Genomic DNA, 23,590 nt, shown 5'->3' on the forward strand with positions numbered 1-23,590 from the left:
ATGCACCTAGTGCTGTTCCCCGCCTTCTCCCCGTAACCCTGCGCATTCTTACCTTTCAAATAATAATGTAGACGCACCCTCATACCCACCTTTCTTAGTGGGGCTGCCCAGTGTTGCAGGCCATCTAAATGGACCTCCCATATTGGTATTCTGTCTGCTGTCCTCAATTGGATGTTGAACACAGAGACAGCCAATTAGAAACCCACCTCACATAAAGTTGTGCACAGTTGACAAGGGTGGACTTGGGCTTCACATTTGGTTCTGCGGACTCTCTACACAGGTGGAAGAATTCAGCCCAAGGTGGCTTTGGAAGAACTTTTACATAGAATGTACAGTGCAGAAACAGGCCATTCATCCCATCTATGCTCCGCATGAGTCACCTCCCACCCTTCTGATCGAACAACCAGCATTATCTTCTTCCTCACATGTTTATCCAGGGCCAGTGTCACCTAGAGCAGCAAAATTTTGGGAGCAGCAAAAAGCTAAATGAACTATTCATGAAAGAACATAAGTAAACAAACAGGCATCAGCAGTGGGAATGAAAGGTATAGACCTAGTCTTTCGCAAAATTTTATATGATATTCCTCATTCCGTTTATTGACACTTATACAAATTTGTACATCTACATGACTATTCCAAAACTGCAAACAAGTAAATAAAATCAAAGAACGTAATATACGCTAGCCCACTCTAAAATACTGATTATTGGTTGTGTAAATTGCACATAAAATCATCTAATAATTGTTGTAGGAACACACAGGCCTGACTTTTTCAGATGGCGGGGTCTCACTTCCTACCATCTGAACAGTCGACCTGCCGACTCCGAGTCCCACCTTAGAGAGCTGCTGGCCAATCTGATTGGCCGGCAGCTCACCTGTCCTTGCAGCAACAAGAGCTGCAGTGGACTGAGAGGAATTGCATGAGGACGCTTTAAGACTAAGTCCAGGCACCGGAGGCCCAGGTAAGTTTAAAGGGTGTCAGGGCAGGGATGTTAGGGAAGGCCTGGGGGCGACATGAAGGGGACAATCAGGATCTCAGGGAAGAGGCCGGGGGCAGGGCAGGGGGGGAATGGGGGGTGGAGTGAGGAATGGAGACTACCAGACCTTAATGGGGTAGGTGGTGGGATGGAGGGGGGTGGGGGGGTGGGGCTGACGCCCGACTTCAGAAGGGGGCTTCTGATGGAAGTGTCACCCCTGCCCTTCTCGCCGGAGGTCTAAGTCCGTTGATTTCTGGGCTTCCCCTATGCAAGGTCAATCCTCCCGCCAGCCTAAAAATTGAGGCTGTGTGGGAAACAGCCAACAATTGGCCACTTAAAGGTCTCAGTTGGGGCAAGGGCGGGCTTCCTGTCCGAGGCCATGCCCGCCCCAGCATAAAGTCGCTGCGTGGTCGGGACAGGTGCGAGCCCGGAGGGAATTCCATTCCTTCAACTTCACGCTCCTCCTCGCATAAAAACCCGCTGGAAGGGAAAATTCAGGCCATTGTACCACATCATGTGAGCCATATTGCACATTATAATGTTTCTTTCTTCCAGCACATATCTTGTGAAAAATGTAGAATAATGAGAATGTACAATCAGTACACAAATATTCTCCTTTCTCATGTAAAATAAATCTGTAGTTATAATGCAGAATTTTAATTCATACTAATACACAATATTCATTTTCAAAAGTTAAATGTTATGGGGGGGCGGTGGGTGGTGGGGGAGAGGGGGGGTGGTGGTGTGCAGGAGGCACAAGGCTGAAGGTTCGTCAATACTCTTGTGCCAGCCCTGTATTTATCCAGCTTCCCTTTAAATGCATCTATGCTATACCCCTCAATATTCATGACAACATAATGTTTATTGCACCATTACTTGCATTTATACAACAGAAGATCGTAACAAGGATATTTACAGTGGGATTGCCAAGTCATCGTGGGAAGGTTAAAAAAACACTGATCAAAAGCTCAGTTGGAAATGTGGGTTTTAAGAAGGCTTTTGAAACTGGAAAAGAAATAGAGAGAGGTAGAGGAGTTTCCCATGAATCCAAACCAGTTGTCAAAAGGGAAAACTGGCACAATTTAATTTGTTCCAGTTGGCCTCTTGAGCTGGTTCCAATTGGTCTGTTGAATTCCACAGGCAGAAGCTAAGGAGAGTGAGGGCTCTGCTAATAGCGATGAGGTGAAAAGAGGAGAGATTTAAATAACTGTGACTACAAGGCCAAAGGCTGGGAATTCTGTGGCGAATAACTCACCTCCTGACTCCCCAAAGTCTGTACACTGTTAAAAGGTACAGCAAGTCAGAATTGACTCTCTGAAAGAGTGCAGGTCCAACAACACTCAAGAAGCTCGACACCATTCAGAACAAAGCAGCCTGCTTGATCAGTACCCCATCTACCACCTTAAACAGTCACTCCCTCCATCACTGATGCACAGTGACAGCAGTGTGTAACAAATCTACAAGATGCACTTCAGCAATTCACCAAGGCTTGACAACTCCTTCCATCCCTCTACCACCTTTAAGGACAAGGGCAGCAGATGCATGGGACCACCACCATTTGCAAGTTCCCTCCAAGCCACACACCATCCTGACTTGTAATTATATCCCTGTTCCTTCACTGCTGCTAGGTCAAAATCCTGGAACTCCCTCCCTAACAGCATGGTGGGTGTACCTATGCCACATGGACTGCAGCAGTTCAAGAAGGCAGCTCACCACCACCTTCTCAAGGCCAATTAAGAATGGGTAACAAATTCTGACCTAGCCAGCAATGCCCACATCCTTGAATGAATAAAAAATAGATGCACAGAGGGCCAGTGTCAGAGGGCCAAAGGATGCAGATGAGAGCCAGAGGAAGTTGCAGAGGTTAGAGTTGTGAGGCCACAAGAGAACTGAAGATGAGTATTTTAAAATCACTGCACTGGGGATTCGTGGATCAATGAGTACAAGGATAATAGGGATCAATAACGACCAGGATGTAGGTAGGTGAGTTCTGGAAGAGTTAGAGTTTACAAAACGTTGGGAGCTGGGTAAGGAGGACATTTTAGGGTTTGAGTCTTGAGTGATAAAACTGTGAATAGGGTTTGGCAGGTGAGGGTGATGGTGGAAAATAGATGGTGTTGCGGAGGCAGAAGTGAATGGTCTTGAAGATAGATATGACCGTTTGAAGCTGTGCTCTGGGTACAACTTAACAGCAAGGTTTCACATTCTAATTCATTATGAACGAGTAGTCAAGGTGGATGATAGAGTCCTTGAAATTGATGTTCTGCAGCCTGGCTGTGGTTTTATAAATACTATACTTTGGAGCACTTATAAACACAACTTAATTTTAACAGTTTACAGAATGTAATGTTGTGACATGAACTGTGTAGCATTTGGCACATATACATTCTTCATCTGGCATGTCTGAATGGAAACATTGTTGAAGCAGTGGCAAATGCAGCACTTGGGGATACTTGGATTCTCAGAATAAATAAGAATTGTAATCTAATTGTTCAAAGCACACTGACAAGATGCAAAGCTGCTGTTGGATTGGAGACAGTCATTTACCAGCTGAGCATATTCAATGGCTTCGTTTCCTGCTCACATGGTCTCCCAAGGATACATCTCCGGCCCCCTCCTATTTCTCATCACGTGTTGATCCTCATCATCCAGGAAACACAGCATCATCTTCCACGTGTATGTTGATGACACCCAGCTCTACTTCACCACCACCTCTTTCAATCCCTACATTGTCTTTACATTATCCCATAACTTGTCTGACATACTGGATCAGGGGAACTTTCCCCCAACTAAATATTGGAATGACCAAATTAAACCACTGCTTTTGGTCTCCAGCACAAATCCATTCACTTACCACCAACTCCATCCCTTTCCCTGGCATCAGACTGAGTCTGGATCAGGCTGCTTGCAACCTTGGTGTCGTACCTGACCCCAGGGTGAGCTTCTGACTACATATCCGCACCATCACTAAGATCACCTATCTCCATCTCCCTTACATTGTCTCTGCCTTGGCTTATCTGCTGCTGGAATCTTCATCCACATCTTTGTCACCTCCAGACTTGACTATTTTAACATACACCTGGCTGGCGTCCCATCTTCCACCTCCCTAAACATCTCCACCTCTCTTTCCTCCTTAAAACCTACTTATTTGTCTAAGCTTTTGGCAACTGCCCTAATATCTCCGTATTTGACTCAGTGTCAAATCTTGTTTTATAATGTTCCTGTGAAGTGCCTTGGGGCATTTTACTACATTAAAGGTGCTATATAAATGCAAGTCGTTGTCTGCAGCATTGAAATAGACAACACATTCAGCTCAGAACCAGGGCCTGAAGTTCAACCCGGAGAGAGCTTAAATGACCAAATGAGCCCCTGATATGTTCTGGGGTTGAATGAGGGGTTAGGAGAATGAGAGGGCAGTGAGCATGGCCAGGCAAAGGCCTACGGTACAGCTTGGACTTGGGAGGCGCTCTCCTGCTCCCCATCCTGGCTGCATGTGTTTAAAAGAAAACCACCTTTTGGCATCAGCTTCCAGGGTCTCCCGCTAAACAGCCTAAACCCCTCAGTTGGGCAGGTCTGGATATGCTCCGTTCAGTCCTAACAAGTTTCTGGGAGAGGTCTTGAAACAGGCATTAGGTCCGTCATTCATGGGACCCAACAACTGTTTTAGGCAGCCTCCTAGGGCACCTGAATATCCCTCAACTGAATATAGCGTCGGACATATTCCAAAGACCCTTGAGGCATGGGAGATGGCATCAGGAAATTGGTGCTTTCAGTCCTGTTGAGGCAGAAAAACAGGCACAGTGGGGTCCAATTTCTATCCAAAAACATTAAGAAAGAAGGAAGGAGCAGCTAATATGGATTAAGGAAGGAGATTTCTGACAAACAGATGTAGATCTTTGAAGGGGTGAGTGGCAGGGATGGGGTTCTGAAAGAGTCTCGTAGGAGAGAAGGGAGCATGCAGGACATTGGAGGCCAGAATGATCTGTTTACTTATCTGGAGATCCTCTTCATCCTTCTCACCAGTTGCTAACCTGCTTTGGCCTAGTGAAAACACTTTGAGATTTCCTTACTCAGGCCCTCATTAAAATGCACTTATGTCCTATTGATGTATTGGGCCTATTGATTCCTGACCCCTATTGTATTTTGCCAGCACCCACCTGCTTTGAGTAGAACCTTCAAATGTCCAACTGATGGAATTGATTGATACCCCCTTTTGGACATTTCAACATTGTGAGTTTAAACTTCAAAGACATCAACATGCAGAAATCACTGACTCAGAGAAGCTTTGTTATTAGTAGGCCTCTCGCTTGCAAAAACAACTGATAAGGAAGAAAGGAAGCAAATTCCACATAGCTAATAAACCAAAACAAATGATCAAAATTTGCGGAGGCAGTTAAAAAAGACAGGTCACATTGGAAACACCCAAGCCTTGAGAGGATCTACACACAAATAAGATGGGGGTTACACATTCCACTCACCCATACAACCAAGGGAGATAATTACATTTGGTTTTAACATCGCCGAGAAGCTGAATGCAAATGGACACCTATTGTAGTTAACAGGCCTCAATGATGCTTCATTGGGGTCTGTAAACTACTGAGGCCTAGTGACAATGGATTAAATAGATAAAGTGAAATTCTCCCTTACCTTTTACCCCAACTAGCAAGAATCAGATCCAGCACAGCAGTCGACGAGAGCTTAAAGAAGCTCCATCTAGATGACGGGGTCCCACTAGAAAAATAGTCAAGTGCCATGTAGGAGCTGATCACTCCGTTGACTTAATAATGATTCCCTGATTTGCAGATCATATGCATTGTTTGTGTTGTCTTTATGCTTGTGTAAACAGTTTTAATACAGTGTGCAGTGTCACAATGATGTGATGCGTGCATGTGTGAAACTAATCTTTAATTTCATTGGCTGATCAAACATATATTGAACTGGTTTAAAAGGACTTTTAAAAAGCAAGCAAAGACACTGACTTAAGATGGCTGCCACAAGTCACCTCACATCTGGTATTACAAGTTGTCCAGTTTCTGGAAGGCACCAATGTGAATTACAATTAAGACATGCCAAGAGATCCTCCTGCGGAAGTTCATACTTGCTGATGTCAAGAATTATTTCAAAAGATGTACTAAAATTGTACTGTTTCTTACCCGTTGCATTTCTATAAAGTGCCCTTTCAAGTGAAGACAGAAAGTCTACCAGGACAATGGCTACATAGAAGGTATTCTTCCTATCTCATCAAGCTGCTACAACAGGAGTCTGGAAGAAGTCTACCAAGGGAGCAGTAACACTAGCTTTCTCTCTCCCCTCTCCCTCATGTTCAAGGCCCTATCTCTGATACATTTCAGAAGACACCACAGAGATAGAGACTATCCATCTAAAGGAACCTTAGGTGCAAAAATCATCAACTTATGGAAAAGATGGATTATGTTTAACAAAGAGGCTCTCCAGAAATTGTAGTTTACATCAGCTTCAACTCTACTAGAATTTCAAGACCACTGTGAAAGAAATCTGCTTCAGCCATGAATACCAGCAAAGGATTCATGAACAGTGAGCTCTCTATTTTTTACCTTTTTGCATTGAATCTTAATTTGGCTAAAAAGTAACCTCCTACTGTATAACTTCTTATCTTGCATGTGTGCATATATGTTGCAGTGGTTGGGATGTGGGTTCACCTTTTGAAATATGTTATATCTTTACCTGGATGAGTTTTTAGCTCAATAAAAAGTTGCGTTTAAATTCAAGAAAGCCTGTCAGACTGAGTTCTTTGCAATCGGCACGTAAATGGTTAAGCACAGACATTGAAATAATACCTTAATCCTTATAAATGACATAAAACCCTATTATGATTAATTGAGGAGTGAAAAAAAAGGACAAATGTTGACACATGTCCTCACCGGTCATAACAGCAGTATTAAAACAGTAAAGGTAACTTTGATTGGCATACACAGGAGTGTGACTTCCTTTAGCTAGCAAATTTTCAGGTCCTTGAACCACTGTATTCCTATAGATCACAGATCCAATCAGGCTCTTGTTCCAGTTGGAATCCAACGGAATTGATTTCTGCTGGAATTGCTGACTTATACTGCCCCATCAATACCCCGAATCAGGGTATCAAGAAAATGAAAGGTTGGTCCTGCATCTCAACATTTAAGAATAGGTTAAATAGCTAAGCAGGTTAAGCAATATGAGAAAAGGGCAGGTCCATGGGATTAGAACTGCTGTTCTTGTGGAGGATAAACGCTAATGTGGACAGGTTGGGTTCAACAGTCTGTTTCCCTGTTGTATGTAATTTCTACATATTTCTATGTTCTGTTCATCCCAAAAAACCTGTTATCTGAGAGTATAAGATTACTTTTTTGCCTAAATAACCTCAAATGCATGTCAGTTAGTACCTGGAAAGTGAAAAGACAGACGGCGGTGTCTCAGGTGTATACTCTTCACCATTACTTTCTTGTTGGTTTTGTTGGTTATTTGCTTTAAACTTTGTTTTGAATATTTATGGTTTGAAATTGATTTACTGTTGCTATGGTATTGAAGGTGCTTTATATATTGTGCTTAAATCTTGGCCGACACTTTGCAGTAGGAATAATAATGAGACTATCAGCATTCACCATTATTGTAGAGTAATTTGGACAGCATTTTCTGCCTTCTGCACATGCAGTTATGGAAGTTGTTGTCTGATTTTCCTTACTCCTCCAAATGCCTCACTACACTGTATCTTGCTGGGAGATTCCGCTTTGAAATCCATGCAAGAGTGTGAAGTTTTGGTACCCACCCACAGAAAAAGGTAGGGCTGATGCATTCAGTGAATTTTTAAGTATAAGTGAATTGCTAAGGGCAAGATAAGTCTTGATTACTGCCAAGCCAGTGGCTATGAAGAGAATTCAGAAAGAATTTTGCAAGGGTAGAGTCTCATCCTTTCAGAATTTAATTATTGTTGGAGACTTTAAAAAAAAATCAAAAACAATTTTTTTTCTTTTTTTAATGCCTCAAATTCACATTCCCGCCTACCCCCCTCCATAACCGTTGACTCTCTTTGTCAGTAATTTATCTACCTCGGTCTTAAAAATATTCAGTAACCCTGCCTCCACTGCTCTCTGGGGAAGAGCTCCAAAGACTCACAACCCTCTAAACATGTTGATGATGAACGTGATAATTGTTTCAATGTGCGGACCTTATGATCTTTGAATAATTCTGTGGCTCAGTTATATTTTTGCTGATACAGTACATAATAATGTTTCCTTTTAAATAATGTTTCTGCCTTCCACCTTTCTTCCATTCATTTTCAATGGTCAGAATGCAATGGGCAGTGCAATCCCAAATCTCCGAGATCGGGTGAAGTTCCCCACCTAGAGCCCAAACTGGTAAATTGTCCCCTAAATATTGTCTGAGAAAATGTTTCAAAACTAATTTAAAAACTGATAATGATAACACCTCTTAACACAAGGGGGCACCAAAAGCAAACGCAGCAGTACATATATGAGACACTGTACTGCATACTAAGCAGAAAGAATTATGTAAAATTTACAGCACAGAAACAGGTCATTCGGCCCCACAGCTTTATGCTGGTGTATATGGCCCACACGAGCCTTCTTGCATTTAACTTATTATGATCTCAATAAAGACCAGCAATGTGTTTATTTTTTAAGAATCTGAAAACCCAGGTATTTACTAAATGAATGAAACCACGAGGTTTATGGTTTAAATCAAAAGAATTTTACTGTACGAAAATTAAAGAATATGAATACTAATAACTACACTCTATCTTAAATAGTCAGTTACTTTAAAGATATTAAAAGTATAATGAACATAGTTATTTATTCTCCAAAACAAGCTTCTTAACTCAAATTTCCTTCTACACCCATTCAACTTACACCCCCAAAAACTAAAGTCCAATACATATCAAAAATTAGAAGATTCCCACTTCGTCTGAGTGCTGATTCAAAGATTGGTATAAGGCCATGAGATTTCTTGGACATTCCATCTCCTTCCAGCATGGTTTTCCCTTCAAATCTCCTCCAATTGTCTGATTGTTGTGGACTCCCAGTTCAACACAGGCATTAGTAACCTCTTAACTGTAGCCACCTAGGGTCAGAACTCTCTGGTTCCAATATTCTTTAACTTTGGAGTTTGGCATCTAAAATTATCTCTCTCAGCTTGGCTATCCCAGAAGTGCAATTCACTGTTTGTGGAGTCCTTCAGTTAACAAGAGTTTTGAACTCTTTTAGCCAGCACCCGGAATTTCAATTGAATTCTGAGGGAAAGAGATGTTCCCTACTCTACCGTTTGTTCTAAACTCAAAAAACTGCTTTAAACAGATCCACACACAATCTACTCCATCCTATAATTAACTTAATAATATAGTTTTTTTTCCCAAAAGCACACAGGCCATCACACAGCCCCTCTCAAGGTGGAGGGGCATGTTAGTGGGGTGGTGAAAAAGGCATATGGAACACTTGCCTTTATCAATCAAGGCATAGATTACAAAAGTAGGGAGGTCATGTTGGAGTTGTATAGAACCTTGGTGAGGCCACAGCTGGAGTACTGTGTGCAGTTATGGTCGCCACATTATAGGAAGGGTGTGATTGCACCAGAGGGGGTGCAGAGGAGATTCACCAGGATGTTGCCTGGGGTTGTTTTCTTTGGAGCAGAGAAGACTGAGGGGCGACCTGATCGAGGTGTACAAGATTATGAGGGGCATGGACAGGGTGGATAGGAAGCAGCTGTTCCCCTTAGTTGAAGGGTCAGTCACGAGGGGACACAAGTTCAAGGTGAGGGGCGGGAATTTTAGGGGGGATGTGAGGAAAAACTTTTTTACCCAGAGGGTGGTGACGGTCTGGATTGCACTGCCTGGGAGAGTGGTGGAGGCGGGTTGCCTCACATCCTTTAAAAAGTACCTGAGTGAGCACTTGGCACGTCATACCATTCAAGGCTATGGGCCAAGTGCTGGTAAATGGGATTAGGTAGGTAGGTCAGGTGTTTCTCACGTGTTGGTACAGACTCGATGGGCCGAAGGGCCTCTTCTGCACTGTGTGATTGTGAAAAGAACAAAACCTTACCAAAGTAAGCATTTTATCACAACTCTTTAAAATTCTATACATTTTAATATTTTAAACACTTTAGCAACTATTGTATTACATACAATACACTCAATAATCCCCTCCACATAGTTCAATTGCAATTCAAATGTCTAAGATCTTGTGATCCCAAGTCCTTGATCAAAAGATGATGGCATTTAAACAAATGGAGAGATTATGTCCAAAGCCTTTGGCATAAATATAAAGTTTATAAGTCTCCTTATGCAATTACAAGGTATTTAAACAAATAGTCAAATTTTGGATAAAGGGTCTGTAATTATATTGTTCCTTCCTGCATCATGAACAATTTTTAAAATAAATGGTTTCAGCATCAGACTCCCACAAAGCAAATGGAGATTCTTGGCCTGGAATTTCACGAAAAAACACTAGTAGGTTATGGTCCACGTAGATCACAGACTCTCCAGCATTTCCGGAAATGTATATTTCAAACTGTTGAAGAACCAAAATAAGGCTTAACACTTCCTTTCCAACTGTGGAGGTCTTTTGTTGGCAAGGAGTAAGTTTTCTCAAAAAATAACTGACTGGACGCTCCATGTTGGCTTCATCATCTCGTAATAATATGGCTCCCACACCTACATCACTGGCATCAATTGCTTTCTTGAACGGTTTGTTGAAATTTGGAGCAGCGAACATGGGCTTATTTGTTAACACAGCCTTTAATCTCGCGAAGGCAGTCTGACAAGACTCTGTCCAGTCACATTTGACTTTCTTCAATAAGTTTGTTTTTGGAGTGCTGAAATCCGGGACAAAGCTCCTGTAAAATCCATACATTCCAAGGAACCACAGTATCTCATTTAGCTTTAGGAAGTTCATAATCGCTTAAGCTTTAGCTTCTCTGGGCAACACTCAAGCTTGCCCTAAGCAAGTCCCAAATAAGTCACCTTGGCCTTGGCAAGTTTACTTTTCACCAAATTTATCACTAAGTCAGCTTTTTGTAGTTTCTCGAATAATGCACGGCAGTATTTCACCTGGTCTTCGCAGTATCATTGTAGATCAATAAATTGTCGATATAGACAACATAATTCGATAGTCCATATTTCTGCTTATCTCAATCTTAAACGATCAGCCCCTTATCTTGTGCCCCCTTGTTCTAGATTCCCCAGCCAGGGGCAAAACGTCTCAGTAACTACCCTGTCAAGCTCTTTCATAATCTTGAATGTTCCAAAGAGATCACCTCTCATTCGTCTAAACTCCAGAGAATATAGACCCAATTTACTCAGCCTCCCATCATAGGACAACCCACTCATCCCAGGGACCAATCTACTGAACCTTCACTGTACTGTCTCCAATGCAAGTATATCCTTCCTTAAATATGGAGACCAAAATTTTACCAAAATGTGGTTTCACCAAAACCCTGAACAATTGTAGCAAGACTTTATTCTTGTACTCCAATCCCCTTGCAATAAAGGCCTACATGCCATTTGCTTTCCTAATTGCTTGTTATACCTGCATGCTAACTTTTTTGTGTTCCTCGAACGAGTACACCCAAGCCTCTTTGAAAATCAACATTTACAAATTCCATGACTTTTAAAAATATTCTGCTTTTCTATTCTTAAGGCCAAAGTGAATAATCACACACTTGCCCACATTATACGTCATCTGCCATCTTGTTTCCCACTCACAATGTGTCTATATCTCTTTTTCAGCCTCCTTGTATCCTCATGTCTTACATTCCCACCTAGCTTTGTATCATCAGCAAACTTAGACACATTACTCTCTGTCTCTTCATCTAATTCATTAATAAAGATTGCAAATAGTTGAGGATCCAGCACTGATCCCTGTGGCACTCCACTAGTCACAGCCTGCCAACTGGAAAATGCCCCATTTATCCATACTCTCTGCTTCCTATCCATTGACAAACCCTCTATCGCTGCTAATATTTCACCCCAACTCCAAGAGCCCTTATCTGTGTTAATTCTTTGTGTGGCATCTTGTCAAATGCCTTTTGGAAATCCAAATATACTACATCTCTTGGTCCCCTTTATTAACCCTACCAGTTACACCCTCAAAAATCTCCAATAAATGCGTCAAACAGGATTTCCTTTTTGTAAAACCATGTTAACTTGTTCTAATCACAATGCTTTTCGAAGACTTCCTTAAAAATAGATTCCAGCAATTTCCCAATGACTGATGTATGGCTAACAGGCCTGCAGTTCACTGTTTTCTCTCTCCTTTCTTTCTTGAATAGCGATGTTACATTTACGAATTTCCAAATCTGCTAGGACCGTCCCAGAATCGAGAGAATTTTGAAAATCATAGCCAGGGCATCCACTATCTCTGCAGTTATCTCTTTTAGAACTGTAGGATGTAGGTCATGAGGTTCTAGAGATTTCTCAGATTTTAGTCCCTTGAGTTTCTCCAGTACTTTCTCTCTGCTAATATTAATTACCTTAATTTCCTCAGTCTTATTTGCCCCTAGGTTACCCTTTATTTCTGGTAACATGTATCTTCTACTGTAAAGATAAACACAAAATATTTGCTCAATGTCTGTGCCAATTCCTCTTTTCCCAGAATAATTTCTCCTGTCTCTGCTTCTAAGGGGCCAATGTTTACTTTATCTACTTTCTTTCTTTTGATATATTTGTAAAAGCTCTTACAATTTGTTTTAATATTCCTGGCTAGTTACGCTGATATTCAAATTTTTCCCCTTTTTGTCAACTTTATGGTGGCGCTTTGCAGGTTTCTAAAAATCTCCCAGTCCTCAGGCTTACTACTGTTCTTTGCAACATTATCCAATACTATCCTTACCTCCTTAGTAAGCCACAGATGTATCTTTCTTGCTGAATTTTTGTTTTTCAGTGGAATGTATTTTTGTTGAACATTTTGAATTGCTTCTTTAAATTTTTCCCACTGTTAATTTACCACCATATCTTTTAGTCTATTTACCCAATCAATCTTAGCCAGCTCTCTCCTCGTAGCCGTGTAATTGGTTTTGTTTAAGTTTAAGATTCTTGTATGTGATTGGAGCATGTTATTTTCAAACTTAATGTGGAATTCTGTACTACGATCAGTTTCCTAGTGAATTTTTACTGTGACATTATTAATTAACCCTACCTCATTGCTCAATACTAGATCTAAAATAGCTTTATCTCCAGTGATTCCACAACATATTGCTGCAGGAAACAGTCACAAAAGCATTCTATGAACTCATCTTCCACACCACCTTTGCCAATTTGATTGGCCCAATCTATATGAAGATTAATGTGCCCACAATTATTAATTCCCTTTGTTGCAAGCTCCAATAATTCCTTGTTCAATGCTCTGTCCAACAATATAACTACTGTTAGGGGGCCTATAAACTACACCCACCAGCATTTTCTGACTCTTGCTATTCCTAATCTCCACCCATATTGATTCTACTTCCTGATATTCTGAGTCAAGATCGGTTCTCACTAATGTACTTATGTCATCCTTTATTATTAAGGCTACCCTCCTCCTTTTCCATTCTGTCTGTCTTTATGATATATTGTGAACCCTGGAATATGTATTTCCTGACCTTAGTCCCTGCTCTCATCCACACAAGCTGCAAGAACCTTGGACCTGTCAGACAGTTCCAGGGGCTGAGACTCTCCATTGCTACCTTGTGGGTCCCCATACCTGCCTCACCCACAGTCACACCCTCCTGTCCCTGACCACAGACCAAATCAGAAGTGCCTAGTCTAAGGGGTGTGACTACCTCCTGGAGCGAAGTGTCCAGGTAACTTGCCATCAATGTGCTGCACCACAATATCTGAAACTCAGACTCCAGCTCTTCAACTCGGAGCCGATGTTCCTTGAGTTGCAGATCTTAACTGCAGACATGGTTGCCGTGAATCACACAGGTATCCACCAGCTCCCAAATGCTGCAGCTACAGCACATCACCTGCCCTGCCACCTTTATTGTGTTTTATTTAACTAATCAGCTCTGATATTTAAAACTATCACTCAACTGTTATGTATAGTTATATTAAGTTGTTTAGCTAATTAAGCTATAAGTTTAATGCAATACAGATATTTCCCCTGTACCAGTTTAAACCATTGTCCCCATTTAGAAGGATAAAATCTTAAAACTCACCAAACATTTACCTGCTCATCTAATTAATGCCTTTGAACACCCACCAGCTACTGGAGGCTGAAAAATGTATAAATCGCTTGCCATTTCAACACTCCACCCTGCTCTCATGCCCACATGTCCGTCCTTGGCTTGCTGCATTGTTCCAGTGAAGCTCAACACAAACTGGAGGAACAGCAACTCATCTTCCAACTAGGCACTTTACAGCCTTCCGGACTGAATATTGAGTTCAACAATTTTAGATCATGAACTCTCTCCTCCATCCCCACCCACTTTCTGACTTTCCCCTTCCTTTTTGTTTTTTCCAATAATTTATATAGATTTTTCTTTTCCACCTATTTCCATTATTTTTAAATGTATTTCCATCCATTGTTTTAGCCTTTTTCGATTCCTTCACTCCACCCCACCCCCACTAGGGCTATCTGTACCTTGCTTGTCCTGCTTTCTACCCTTAATTAGCACATTCCTTTAGATAATATCACCACCTTCAACACCTCTTTGTCCTTTTGTCTGTGACATCTTTTGGTTATCTCCACCTATCACTGGCCCTCTATCCAGCTCTTCTTGTCCCACCCCCCCCCCCTCCCCCTTAAACCAGCTTATATTTCACCCCTTTTCTATTTTTCCTTAGTTCTGTTGAAGAGTCATGCGGACTATAAACGTTAACTGTGCTCCACTCCACAGATGCTGCCAGACCTGCTGAGTTTTTCCAGGTATTTTTCTTTTTGTATAAAAAGCAGCACCTCCTTCCCAAGCTAGTACTCATTCTTCATCACTCAGGTTAATTCATAGTGAGAAATTCTGGAGAGAATTTGAGTAAGGAGGGGAGGTCTGTCTACAATGGCATTTAGAGCATTTTACTATGTTAAAGATGCTATATAAATGCAGGCTGTTGTTCTGTCTAACATGGTACATAGGCAGATACCCTTTGAAAGCAATAAGTCATGTTGCAGGGATGTTCAGTAAAATTAAATTTCAATATTAATATGTTCTTAAGGAGAGGTTTTTATTTTTAGTAAACCCTTTTGAAAATCCATCAGTCTCCTAATTTCATGGCTGCAAGTAAAGTCTTGCTTTATTTTCCCCTGGAGAAAGATACTATAACTTGTGTCATTTTTGCTGCTATTGTTATGTTTTGTACCTCTAAAATGCAGGAAGAATGCAAAATATTGTGAGCAAAATAGTTTAATATGAAATTTTGGCTCTTTTGAGATTTTTTTTAACCAGAATGTTTATTAATTGCTGATCACAGTGTGGTCATCTCAATGAAACCACTTCAGAGGCAATTAGAAGCACACTTAACCGAATATACTTTACTGATGAGGTTGAGACGCCTCAAAGGGAGGAAAGGTAATGAATGCAGAAACATCACAATTCCCATTGGAACCTGCCAGAAATCACACTGGAAAATCAAATTGCCTATCCCTCCAGAGTGTGACGCTTGAGCAAGAGTGATGCGGCTGCAGCTACAGCATCCTAACCCTGGTTGACTGAGAACTATGCAAAGCACCTTTTGCGTCTTTGTTTCAATTTCCCTCCCACCAGAGCCAGAACTGAACTTAGCTAAATTTTTTTGACAAAAATGAAATGGCTTCGACCTAACCTCTGAGAGGAAGACAGCTAGACTTCTATTTCCTTACGGTGACCTAGATTAGGTCGTTCCCACAAAGAGAAAGTGATTGTCAAGGCATACAAACGTGGAGTCAGACATCTTGCAGAACCTTCAACACAAGAAAGACTTTTAAAAAAAGATTAGCTTTCAGCTCCCAAAGTGTATTAATTAAAAACAGAAAATTGTTCAGCCTTTGTGGAGAAAGAAACAGTTAATGACCTTTCGTCAAAAATGATTGAAAAGTAACAGCCTCATGTACACTGATTGTGGTTGGTGTGATTCTTGGACTTGGCCATGACTCTCCACTGATGTGAAAGAGTAAAGTGGCACATTTACACACACTGTAACCTCCCTCTCCTGCCCTCACAGACACATGGCTGTGAATTCAAACTAACCGCCACGTTTATCAGTGAATTTGATTGATGGTGAATATTTGAGAGTAATTCTCAAGCAGGGTTGTGAAGCGTGGGCCGGGCCCACAACCGGTGACCGCTCTCTGAGCGGAACCTTTGTGCTGGTTCAGCGTCGCTGCCGGAAGGAGGGAAGGACACCGCTCAGTAAATCCCAGCATCCCTAGCGACCAGCCTTTCTCTTCCGGTGGCTGCTGGTGGTGGAGCAGGAGGCTCAGGAGGTGAGGCTTTTGTAATCCGGAGCCATCCGCCTCGTGGAGCCGCCCTGGGAGTGTGGAGGCGGCGGCTCCGGGCCGGCGAGAGTGGGAGGATGGGGTCGAGTGGAATATTTACACCGGGAGGCGGGATTGGATGATGTTTAATGGCCGAGTTATTGGGAGGTGGGGGGGGGAAAGAAAGAGTGGCTGGAGCCGGGGACAGGGACTCAGGACAAGCATCAGCTTTCCTTGGAGTTAGTGGCGGTTAGTTTGTATCGGGAACGGATTGGATATCGCCGGTTCATAACATGAGTCCACAGCGATGTATCTGTGAGGGCAGGAGAGGGAGGTTACAGTGTGTGTGTGTGTGTGTGTGTAAATGTGCCACTTTACTCTTTCAGATCAGTCGAGAGTTATGGCCAAGTCCAAGAATCACACCAACCACAATCAGTGTAAGTCTGAGGCTGCTACTTTTCAATCATTTGGCTTTCCTTTCATTTGTTGGCAAACTTTTAAAAACATGTTCTGTATCTTACAGCCAGCAAGTGGCACAGGACAGGGATCAAAAAGCCCAAGTCTTATCGATTTGAACCCCTGAAAGGAGTAAGTATATTGGCTGCGTGTTGATGCTGATTATGATTTCTGATGCATGCCATACAACATTATGGCAACTGCACATTTTGTGTCAACAGAACCTCCGTGATACAAAGTGAACTGTGGTTCCAGATAGACTGCCGAGTTTGCTTTGACACCGGTAATTTTACAGCCATTTGCATCTAATACTGCCAGGCCTGCAGAGTGTTTTCTGCTGATTTCCAACATCAATAGCTCTTTGGTCTGGTACAAAACTTCTCTGCTTGGGTCTGATGCTGTTTATATCTTTCTCTGTAACAGGACAACAGAGTTGGTTCTTTACAGTTAGAAAATTACGCTGGGCTTTGACCCCTGTCTGAAAGCATCATGGAGTCAACAGTAACACTGTTGAAGGTTCACCTGACTAAGCAAGTGCTTGTCACAAATGACATGTTCACGGCAGTAAGATAAAGGATATTGTCATAAAAACAAAAAGCTAAAAGCTACTGCGGATGCTGGAAATCCAAAACAAAAACAAAATTACCTGGAAAAACTCAGCAGGTCTGGCAGCATCGGTGGAGAAGAAATCAGTTAACGTTTCGAGCCTTCATGGCCCTTCGGCAGAACTGAAGCATAGTTAGGAGAAAGGAGAAATATAAGCTGGTTTAAGGTGGGGGGGCGGGTGAGGGTGGGGTGGGGGGGTGAGGGTGGGGTGGGTGGGGGGGGGGGGTGAGGGTGGGGTGGGTGGGGGGGGGGGTGAGGGTGGGGTGGGGGGTGGGGGGGGTGGGGGGTGAGGGTGGGGGGGGTGGGGTGGGTTGGGGGTGGTGGGGTGGGGGGCGGAAGAGAGAAGTGATGGGTATTGTATGTCTCCAGGGTGTCCAGGTATTGTATGTCTCCAGGATATTGTCACCTCCCTCTGAGCCAAAAGGTTGTGCGTTCAAGTCCTGCTCAAGACCAAAGTGCACAAGTTTAGGCTGACAATCCAGTTCAAAGGGTGCTGCACTGTCGGAGATGCCGTCTTGCTGATGAAATGTTAAACCAAGACCCTGCCTGCCTCAAGGTGGGCATAAATGGCCCCGTGCACTATTTTGAAAAAGAAGAGTGGAGCTATCTCCAGTGGCTTGGCTGATCTTTATTTCTCAAGCACAAAAACATTTTCATTGGTCATTTTCACTGCTTATATGGGAGCTTGCTGTGCACAAATCGACTGCAACATTTCCTACATTACAACAATTACTGCAGTTCAAAAGTATTTCATTGGCTATAAAATACTTTTGGATGTCCTTGGGTTGTGAAAGGTGTTATATCAATGAAATCTGTTCCTAATTCGGTGGATCGTTCTGACTATTTTGCTAAATAAAGTAGGTTACATTTATAAAGCACAGAGTTCCTTCAGAGCATCGGAACATGCTTTACCATCAGCTAATTATTTTTGAAGTGCACTCACTTTGGTAGATGAATATGGCAGCTAATTTTCAGTTTTCTTCTATTCATTCATGGGCTGTGGGCATCGATGGCTAGGCCAACATTTATTGCCCATCCCTAGTTGCCCTTGAGAAAGCGGTGGCGAGCTGCCTTCTTGAACCGCTGCAGTCTATGTGGTGTAGGTACGCCCACAGTGCAGTTAGGGAGGGGGTTCCAGGATTTTGACCTAGTGACAGTGAAGGAACGATGATATATTTCCAAGTCAGAGTGGTGAGTTGCTTGAAGGGGAACTTCCAGTTGGTGGTGTTCCCATGTGTCTGCTGTCCTAGTCCTTCTAGATGGCTGTGGTTGTGGGTTTGGAAGGTGCTGTCTAAGGGCCCTTGGTGAGCTGCTGCAGTGCATCTTGTGAGATAGTACACACTGCTGCTGCTGTATGTCGGTGGTGGAAGGAATGAATGTTTGTGCATGGGGTGACAGGCAAGTGGACAGTATTCCATCACACTCCTGACTTGTGCCTTGTAAATGGTGGACAGGCTTTGGGGAGTTGGGAGGTGAGTTACTCACCTCAGGATTTCCAGCCTCTGACCTGCTTTTGTAGCCACAGTATATGGCTAGTCCGGTTCAGTCTCGTAGGTGCCAAATGAATGATCAGATAACCCTGACATAAGGAGACTGATTGAAAGAGGGGTGTTGGCTAGGACATTGGAAAAACTACTCACTGGTCTTGGAATACTATAGGATCTTTTCCATCCATTTAAGTAGGCAAATGGGTCTTGGTTTAATATTTCATCTGAAAGGTGGTTGCTAGTAACCGTGAAGCACTGTGCATTGTGCCCCCAGTGTACTGCTGGAGTGTTAAAAGTTTTGAAAGTTCCATTGTTTTAAATGGAAAGTGATCATTTTGACTAAAGAGAGTTTTGTATTTTTATAAATATAGATCTATTTAAAAAGTTGCGGGTTACAATAATTATAAGGATTGCACCTGCATTCGAAAGTGATTGTGGTATTCACCATTGCCAGATCATTGATGCTGCAGGAAGATTAAATCAAAAAACTTCCCCGTGTTTAATAGAGCATTGACCTCCATTAAACCTCATAGCTTTTGGACACGATTGTTAACTTCATATTAAGCTTTTTACTGGCTCTTTCTACATTTTTATTCTTTTGACAGTTTTTAGAAGGGACGGTACTGCTGCCTCCTCTGTTCCATTTGTTGACTTTAGTAAGCTTTGAATAAAAGAGTTGAATTTGGGAACTTGGATATTGATTACAGAATCATGGAATTGTTATGGTGCAGAAAGAGGCCATTCAGCCCATCGTGTCTGCACCAGTTGAGCAGTGCATTTGGTGCCTTTCTCCTGCCTTCTCCCCATAACCCTGCAGATTCTTCCTTTCCAGATAACAGTGCCATTTTGAATGCTTTGATTGAACCCGCCTCCATCATGTCTCAGACTGTGCATTCCAGACCTTAATCATTCACTGCATGAAAATGTTTTCTCATGTTGCTTTTTTCCTTTTGCCAATTACTTTAAATCTGTGCCCTCTCATTCTCGATCCTTTCACGAGTGGGAATCCCTAGCTACTTTGCCCAAACCCTTCATGATTTTGAATACGTCTATCAAATCTCCCCTCAGCCACCTTTGCTCGAGGGAAATAGTCCTTGAAGTTCCTCATCCCTGGGGTCATCTTCATGAATCTTTTTAGCATTCGACCCAATGCTTTCACATCCTTCCTAAAGTGTGGCGCCCAGAACTGGATACAATACTCCAGCAGAGGTTGAATTAGTATCCTGTACAAGTTCAATGTAACCTCTCTGCTTTTGTACTGTATGCCCCTATTAATAAAGGCTAGGATACTGTATGCTTTATTAACCGCTCTCTCAATCTGTCCTACCACCTTCAATGACTTATGCTCACGTACACCCAGGTCCGTCTGCTCCTGCATCCCCTTTAGAGTTGTACCCTTTATTCTATATCGTCTCTCTACTAAAACGAATCATTTCATATTTTGAAATTGTGCCCTGTACAGCAAGGTCTAGTTCATTAATATAAATTAGGAAGAGCAAGGATCCCAACACACGTTGCAACTGTCCCTTTTATTGCATAAACCATAACTTTGCTCACAAGTCTATTGTGCAGCACTATTAAATGCCTTTTGGGTGTCCATATACACCACATCAACAGCATTTCCTCATCAGGTCTCTCTGTTACCTCTTCAAAAAACTCCAGTAAGTTAGTTAAGCACTATTTTCCCTTAAGAAATCCACACTGGCTTTTCTTAATTAACCTGCATTTGTCCATGTGCAGCATTATCTACACCATTCAAAACTTGCATTGGTTCAATGGGTTTTTTGCTGTTTATATTATGTATGCTGTATTTTATATTAACACACATAGTAGTTTGTATGCTTTTTTTCCTGAAAATCCTACATCTTTCCTCAGTTAGGTCTCTAGCCCTCTTGTGCAGCTAGGAAGGTGTCTGCTGTGATTTCACCCTCAAATAAATGCTTCACCTGAGTCCACCTTATGTTCTATATCTCTGAAACACTGGCTGAGATGTGACATATGGCGGGCGGTGGGATTTTTTAGAAAAATTCTTCCCTTGGTCGTGTTCTTAAATGCTGATTAGAAACATCCTATTGAATCTTGATCACTGTGGGGTGGCTGACAGATTGATGACCTGCCCATATAGTTCCTGTGTCTGAGACAGGTGGCTAGAGCCATTGGGCTGCTCCTAATAATTGAAAATAGATGGAATTGGTAATCAGAAACAGAGGGTTACCTGCTCGGGAAGAAGCTAACTGCTGATTTAGAATGGGTCGATACTTTGGAGCAAGTAACACAATGGGTTGATGGGGCTGGTGCAATTAAATTTTTCAAAAGGGCCTTGATTAAGTATCATACGAAAGAGTTAACTACAAACCAAGATTAGTGGGCAGCAAGGACAAAAGATGGATCAAACATGGCCCAAGGAGGAGCAGAGAGCAATCTTTAAAATATACTGCGATGTCACTCTTGACCTGATACATAAATTTTCTGGAATGAAAATGCTTAAAATTTGTAAACAAGACCAAGCTACTAGTATTTGGACAGCTGAAATGTCGGAACGGAACATGTCCAAGTTTATGCCAGTTTATGATCAGTGGCAAATGAAACTCTGTGAAAGGGACCTGGCATTCCTGTAGTAATAGGAAGCATCTATACTCCAATAGGATAGTTCCTAAGAGGCCTAGGGGCGCTAGTTAGTATTCGTCGTGTTAAAGCTGTGGGGTGATAGTGGAATAAACAGTTACGATGCAGAATCCCTAGTAGTTTAAAATTGCAGTTTCCCGGGAGCTGACAAGGCACGTGGTTCTGGTTACTGCTGTCATGAGGGAATGTGTTGTCATACAAATCTATGAATAGTGCATACTGAACCAACAAGGTTCATCCTTATCAGGCAAAACGCCATCACTGCAGCATGATGATGAATGAACCAAACTCTTCTAACTTGAAAAGAGATTTCTCAAGGGGCAGGTTATAGACTTCTTATAGAAAGCACTTAATGTGGTAAAGTAAACCCAAAATTCAACTCCCAGAGTAAAGAGTCACAGGTACATGGTTATGAAGTTAAAGCTTGGACTGGTGTCTGAAGTTTCTTAACAAAATCAGTTTGATACGCTTGGTGAGTTGGGTGTTTAAGGCCATGACCATGGATTGTAACAGGTACTGTAGAGGGCAGAAGCTGAAAGAGATCAAATAATCTGGAAGCGTTTTATTCAAGACAATCTTGGCCTAATAGTTTCCTGGCTGGTTATCTCTATTTTGATAGCATATTATGTGGTTGTTTTATCTTATCTAAATGGCTGGAGCCCTGTTGAAAATGACAAATCAGGGCCGCCAGGTGTAAAGCAATCAAATTACATGGACAATTATTATTAATGCTAACTCCTGGCTAGTATTGATTAAGTATAGTATCTTAACATGTATTCTTTTTTTTCCGCCAGGTTGATCCCAAGTTCCTGAGGAACATGCGGTTTGCCAAGAAACACAACAAAAAAGGAGCAGGGAAGGTTGGAAGCAAAAAATAAAATGGCAAATACCAAGAAAAGGACTGACAGTCTTAACGATTTAACATCTACTGTCTTTGAGGATGGCAGTCATGTGATATATTGTATTCCAAATTGTTTATTTTGAATAAAACCCAAGTTGGGACTTCAATTTCCAGTACTTTCACTGTTGTTTTGGAGTAGAGACCTTTTTTGAGCCAGCAGATCCTGTCTGTGTAGAAAGTCCCCATCAAATGGTGTTCAGTTGCATATTTTTGCTATCTTGATCTAGCAAGTGCATTTTCAACTTTTCTACATGCATTTATTCAATGTTCTAACTCCATGTTGCCACACATTCAGTTTCTCCATCTCTGTTCAAGGCTTTATGTCGATTTGCAGTATTCAATGCAAGTGTTTTATATGGGTTCCAGCAAACACTTCTCACAAGTTTTTCAGTACGGCTTAATGGAGAGAGGGGTTTACTATGTTGTGTTTCAACTACTTTTTTTAAAAAAAACTTTCACTTTTTAAACTTGTCTTGCAACTTTGCAATTCATTAGCGGCATCATACACGCAATATGTATAAGTATGATGTTGATTAGTGACAGTGCTGCAATATTTGGAGATAAGTGCAATGAACCATATACTTTTTGTGCAATGTCCTCTTTAAGACCAAAACGAAACTGGGGAGTATTCTGAAAGGGGGTAATTGGTTTCCTGGCTATGACATTAGGTTACAAGAAATGTCCATGTGACATGAGGTTGCAGAAAGTAAATAGAAAGCAAATTGCAGTGATGTCTGGTTCCAGTCTGTCTGTGGCAAGCAGTTAGAGCACAAAATTCATGTGAGGGGAACAAGCCGAACTCTACAAATAGACTACAAAAAAACAATATGCTGGGAAAAACTCAACAGGTCTAGCAGCATCAGTAGAGAGAGAAACAAGAGTTAATGTTTTGAGTCCGTATGACTGAAGAATTTTCCGTTTTTGTTTCCGATTTCCAGCATCTGCAGTATTTTGCTTTCATCTACAAATAGACTAGTTTTCTGTTTTGCAGTAAGAAGAAAATACAACTCCAGGTGCTCTTGGTGAGACCATGTGTGAATGAGCAAGCTGAGTATTCGTATCAGAGAACCAGACCGTGAGCTGGATGTGTTGGTTGATTTTAAAAAGGAACTCTGGATGGCTACTCGCAGAACTGTCGTGACCTGTGTGA

At 42.0% G+C, this 23,590-nt stretch overlaps 1 protein-coding gene, 1 long non-coding RNA gene and 1 other non-coding gene across 3 annotated transcripts in view; all 3 read left to right on the forward strand.

The window, feature by feature from the left end:
• LOC144681631 (uncharacterized) overlaps positions 1 to 23,590 on the forward strand; it is a 98,506-nt gene that overhangs the window by 42,933 nt on the left and 31,983 nt on the right. The gene's annotated exons all lie outside the window — the stretch shown is intronic.
• rpl29 (ribosomal protein L29) lies at positions 16,263 to 22,857 on the forward strand. The gene is made up of 4 exons (XM_078543406.1): positions 16,263 to 16,374; positions 16,752 to 16,802; positions 16,889 to 16,953; positions 22,334 to 22,857. Exons 2-4 carry the CDS (start codon positions 16,766 to 16,768, stop codon positions 22,415 to 22,417), a joined length of 186 nt encoding a protein of 61 aa, XP_078399532.1. The 5' UTR covers positions 16,263 to 16,374; positions 16,752 to 16,765; the 3' UTR covers positions 22,418 to 22,857.
• On the forward strand, positions 19,329 to 19,457 carry LOC144682366 (small nucleolar RNA SNORA71). Its single transcript, XR_013577014.1, has one exon. It is a non-coding gene; the product is annotated as a small nucleolar RNA SNORA71 (small nucleolar RNA).

Source organism: Cetorhinus maximus, chromosome 6 (assembly GCF_964194155.1).
Source record: "Cetorhinus maximus chromosome 6, sCetMax3.hap1.1, whole genome shotgun sequence".
NCBI classification, from domain to species: domain Eukaryota; kingdom Metazoa; phylum Chordata; class Chondrichthyes; order Lamniformes; family Cetorhinidae; genus Cetorhinus; species Cetorhinus maximus.

Bases quoted from the DNA above. Each gene is read 5' to 3' on its own strand.
- rpl29 (XM_078543406.1), top strand. From the start codon at position 16,766: ATGGCCAAGTCCAAGAATCACACCAACCACAATCAGT. The intron at 16,803-16,888 runs GTAAGTCTGAGG...TGTATCTTACAG, and splicing joins TCACACCAACCACAATCAGT to CCAGCAAGTGGCACAGGACA. The intron at 16,954-22,333 runs GTAAGTATATTG...TTTTTCCGCCAG, and splicing joins GATTTGAACCCCTGAAAGGA to GTTGATCCCAAGTTCCTGAG.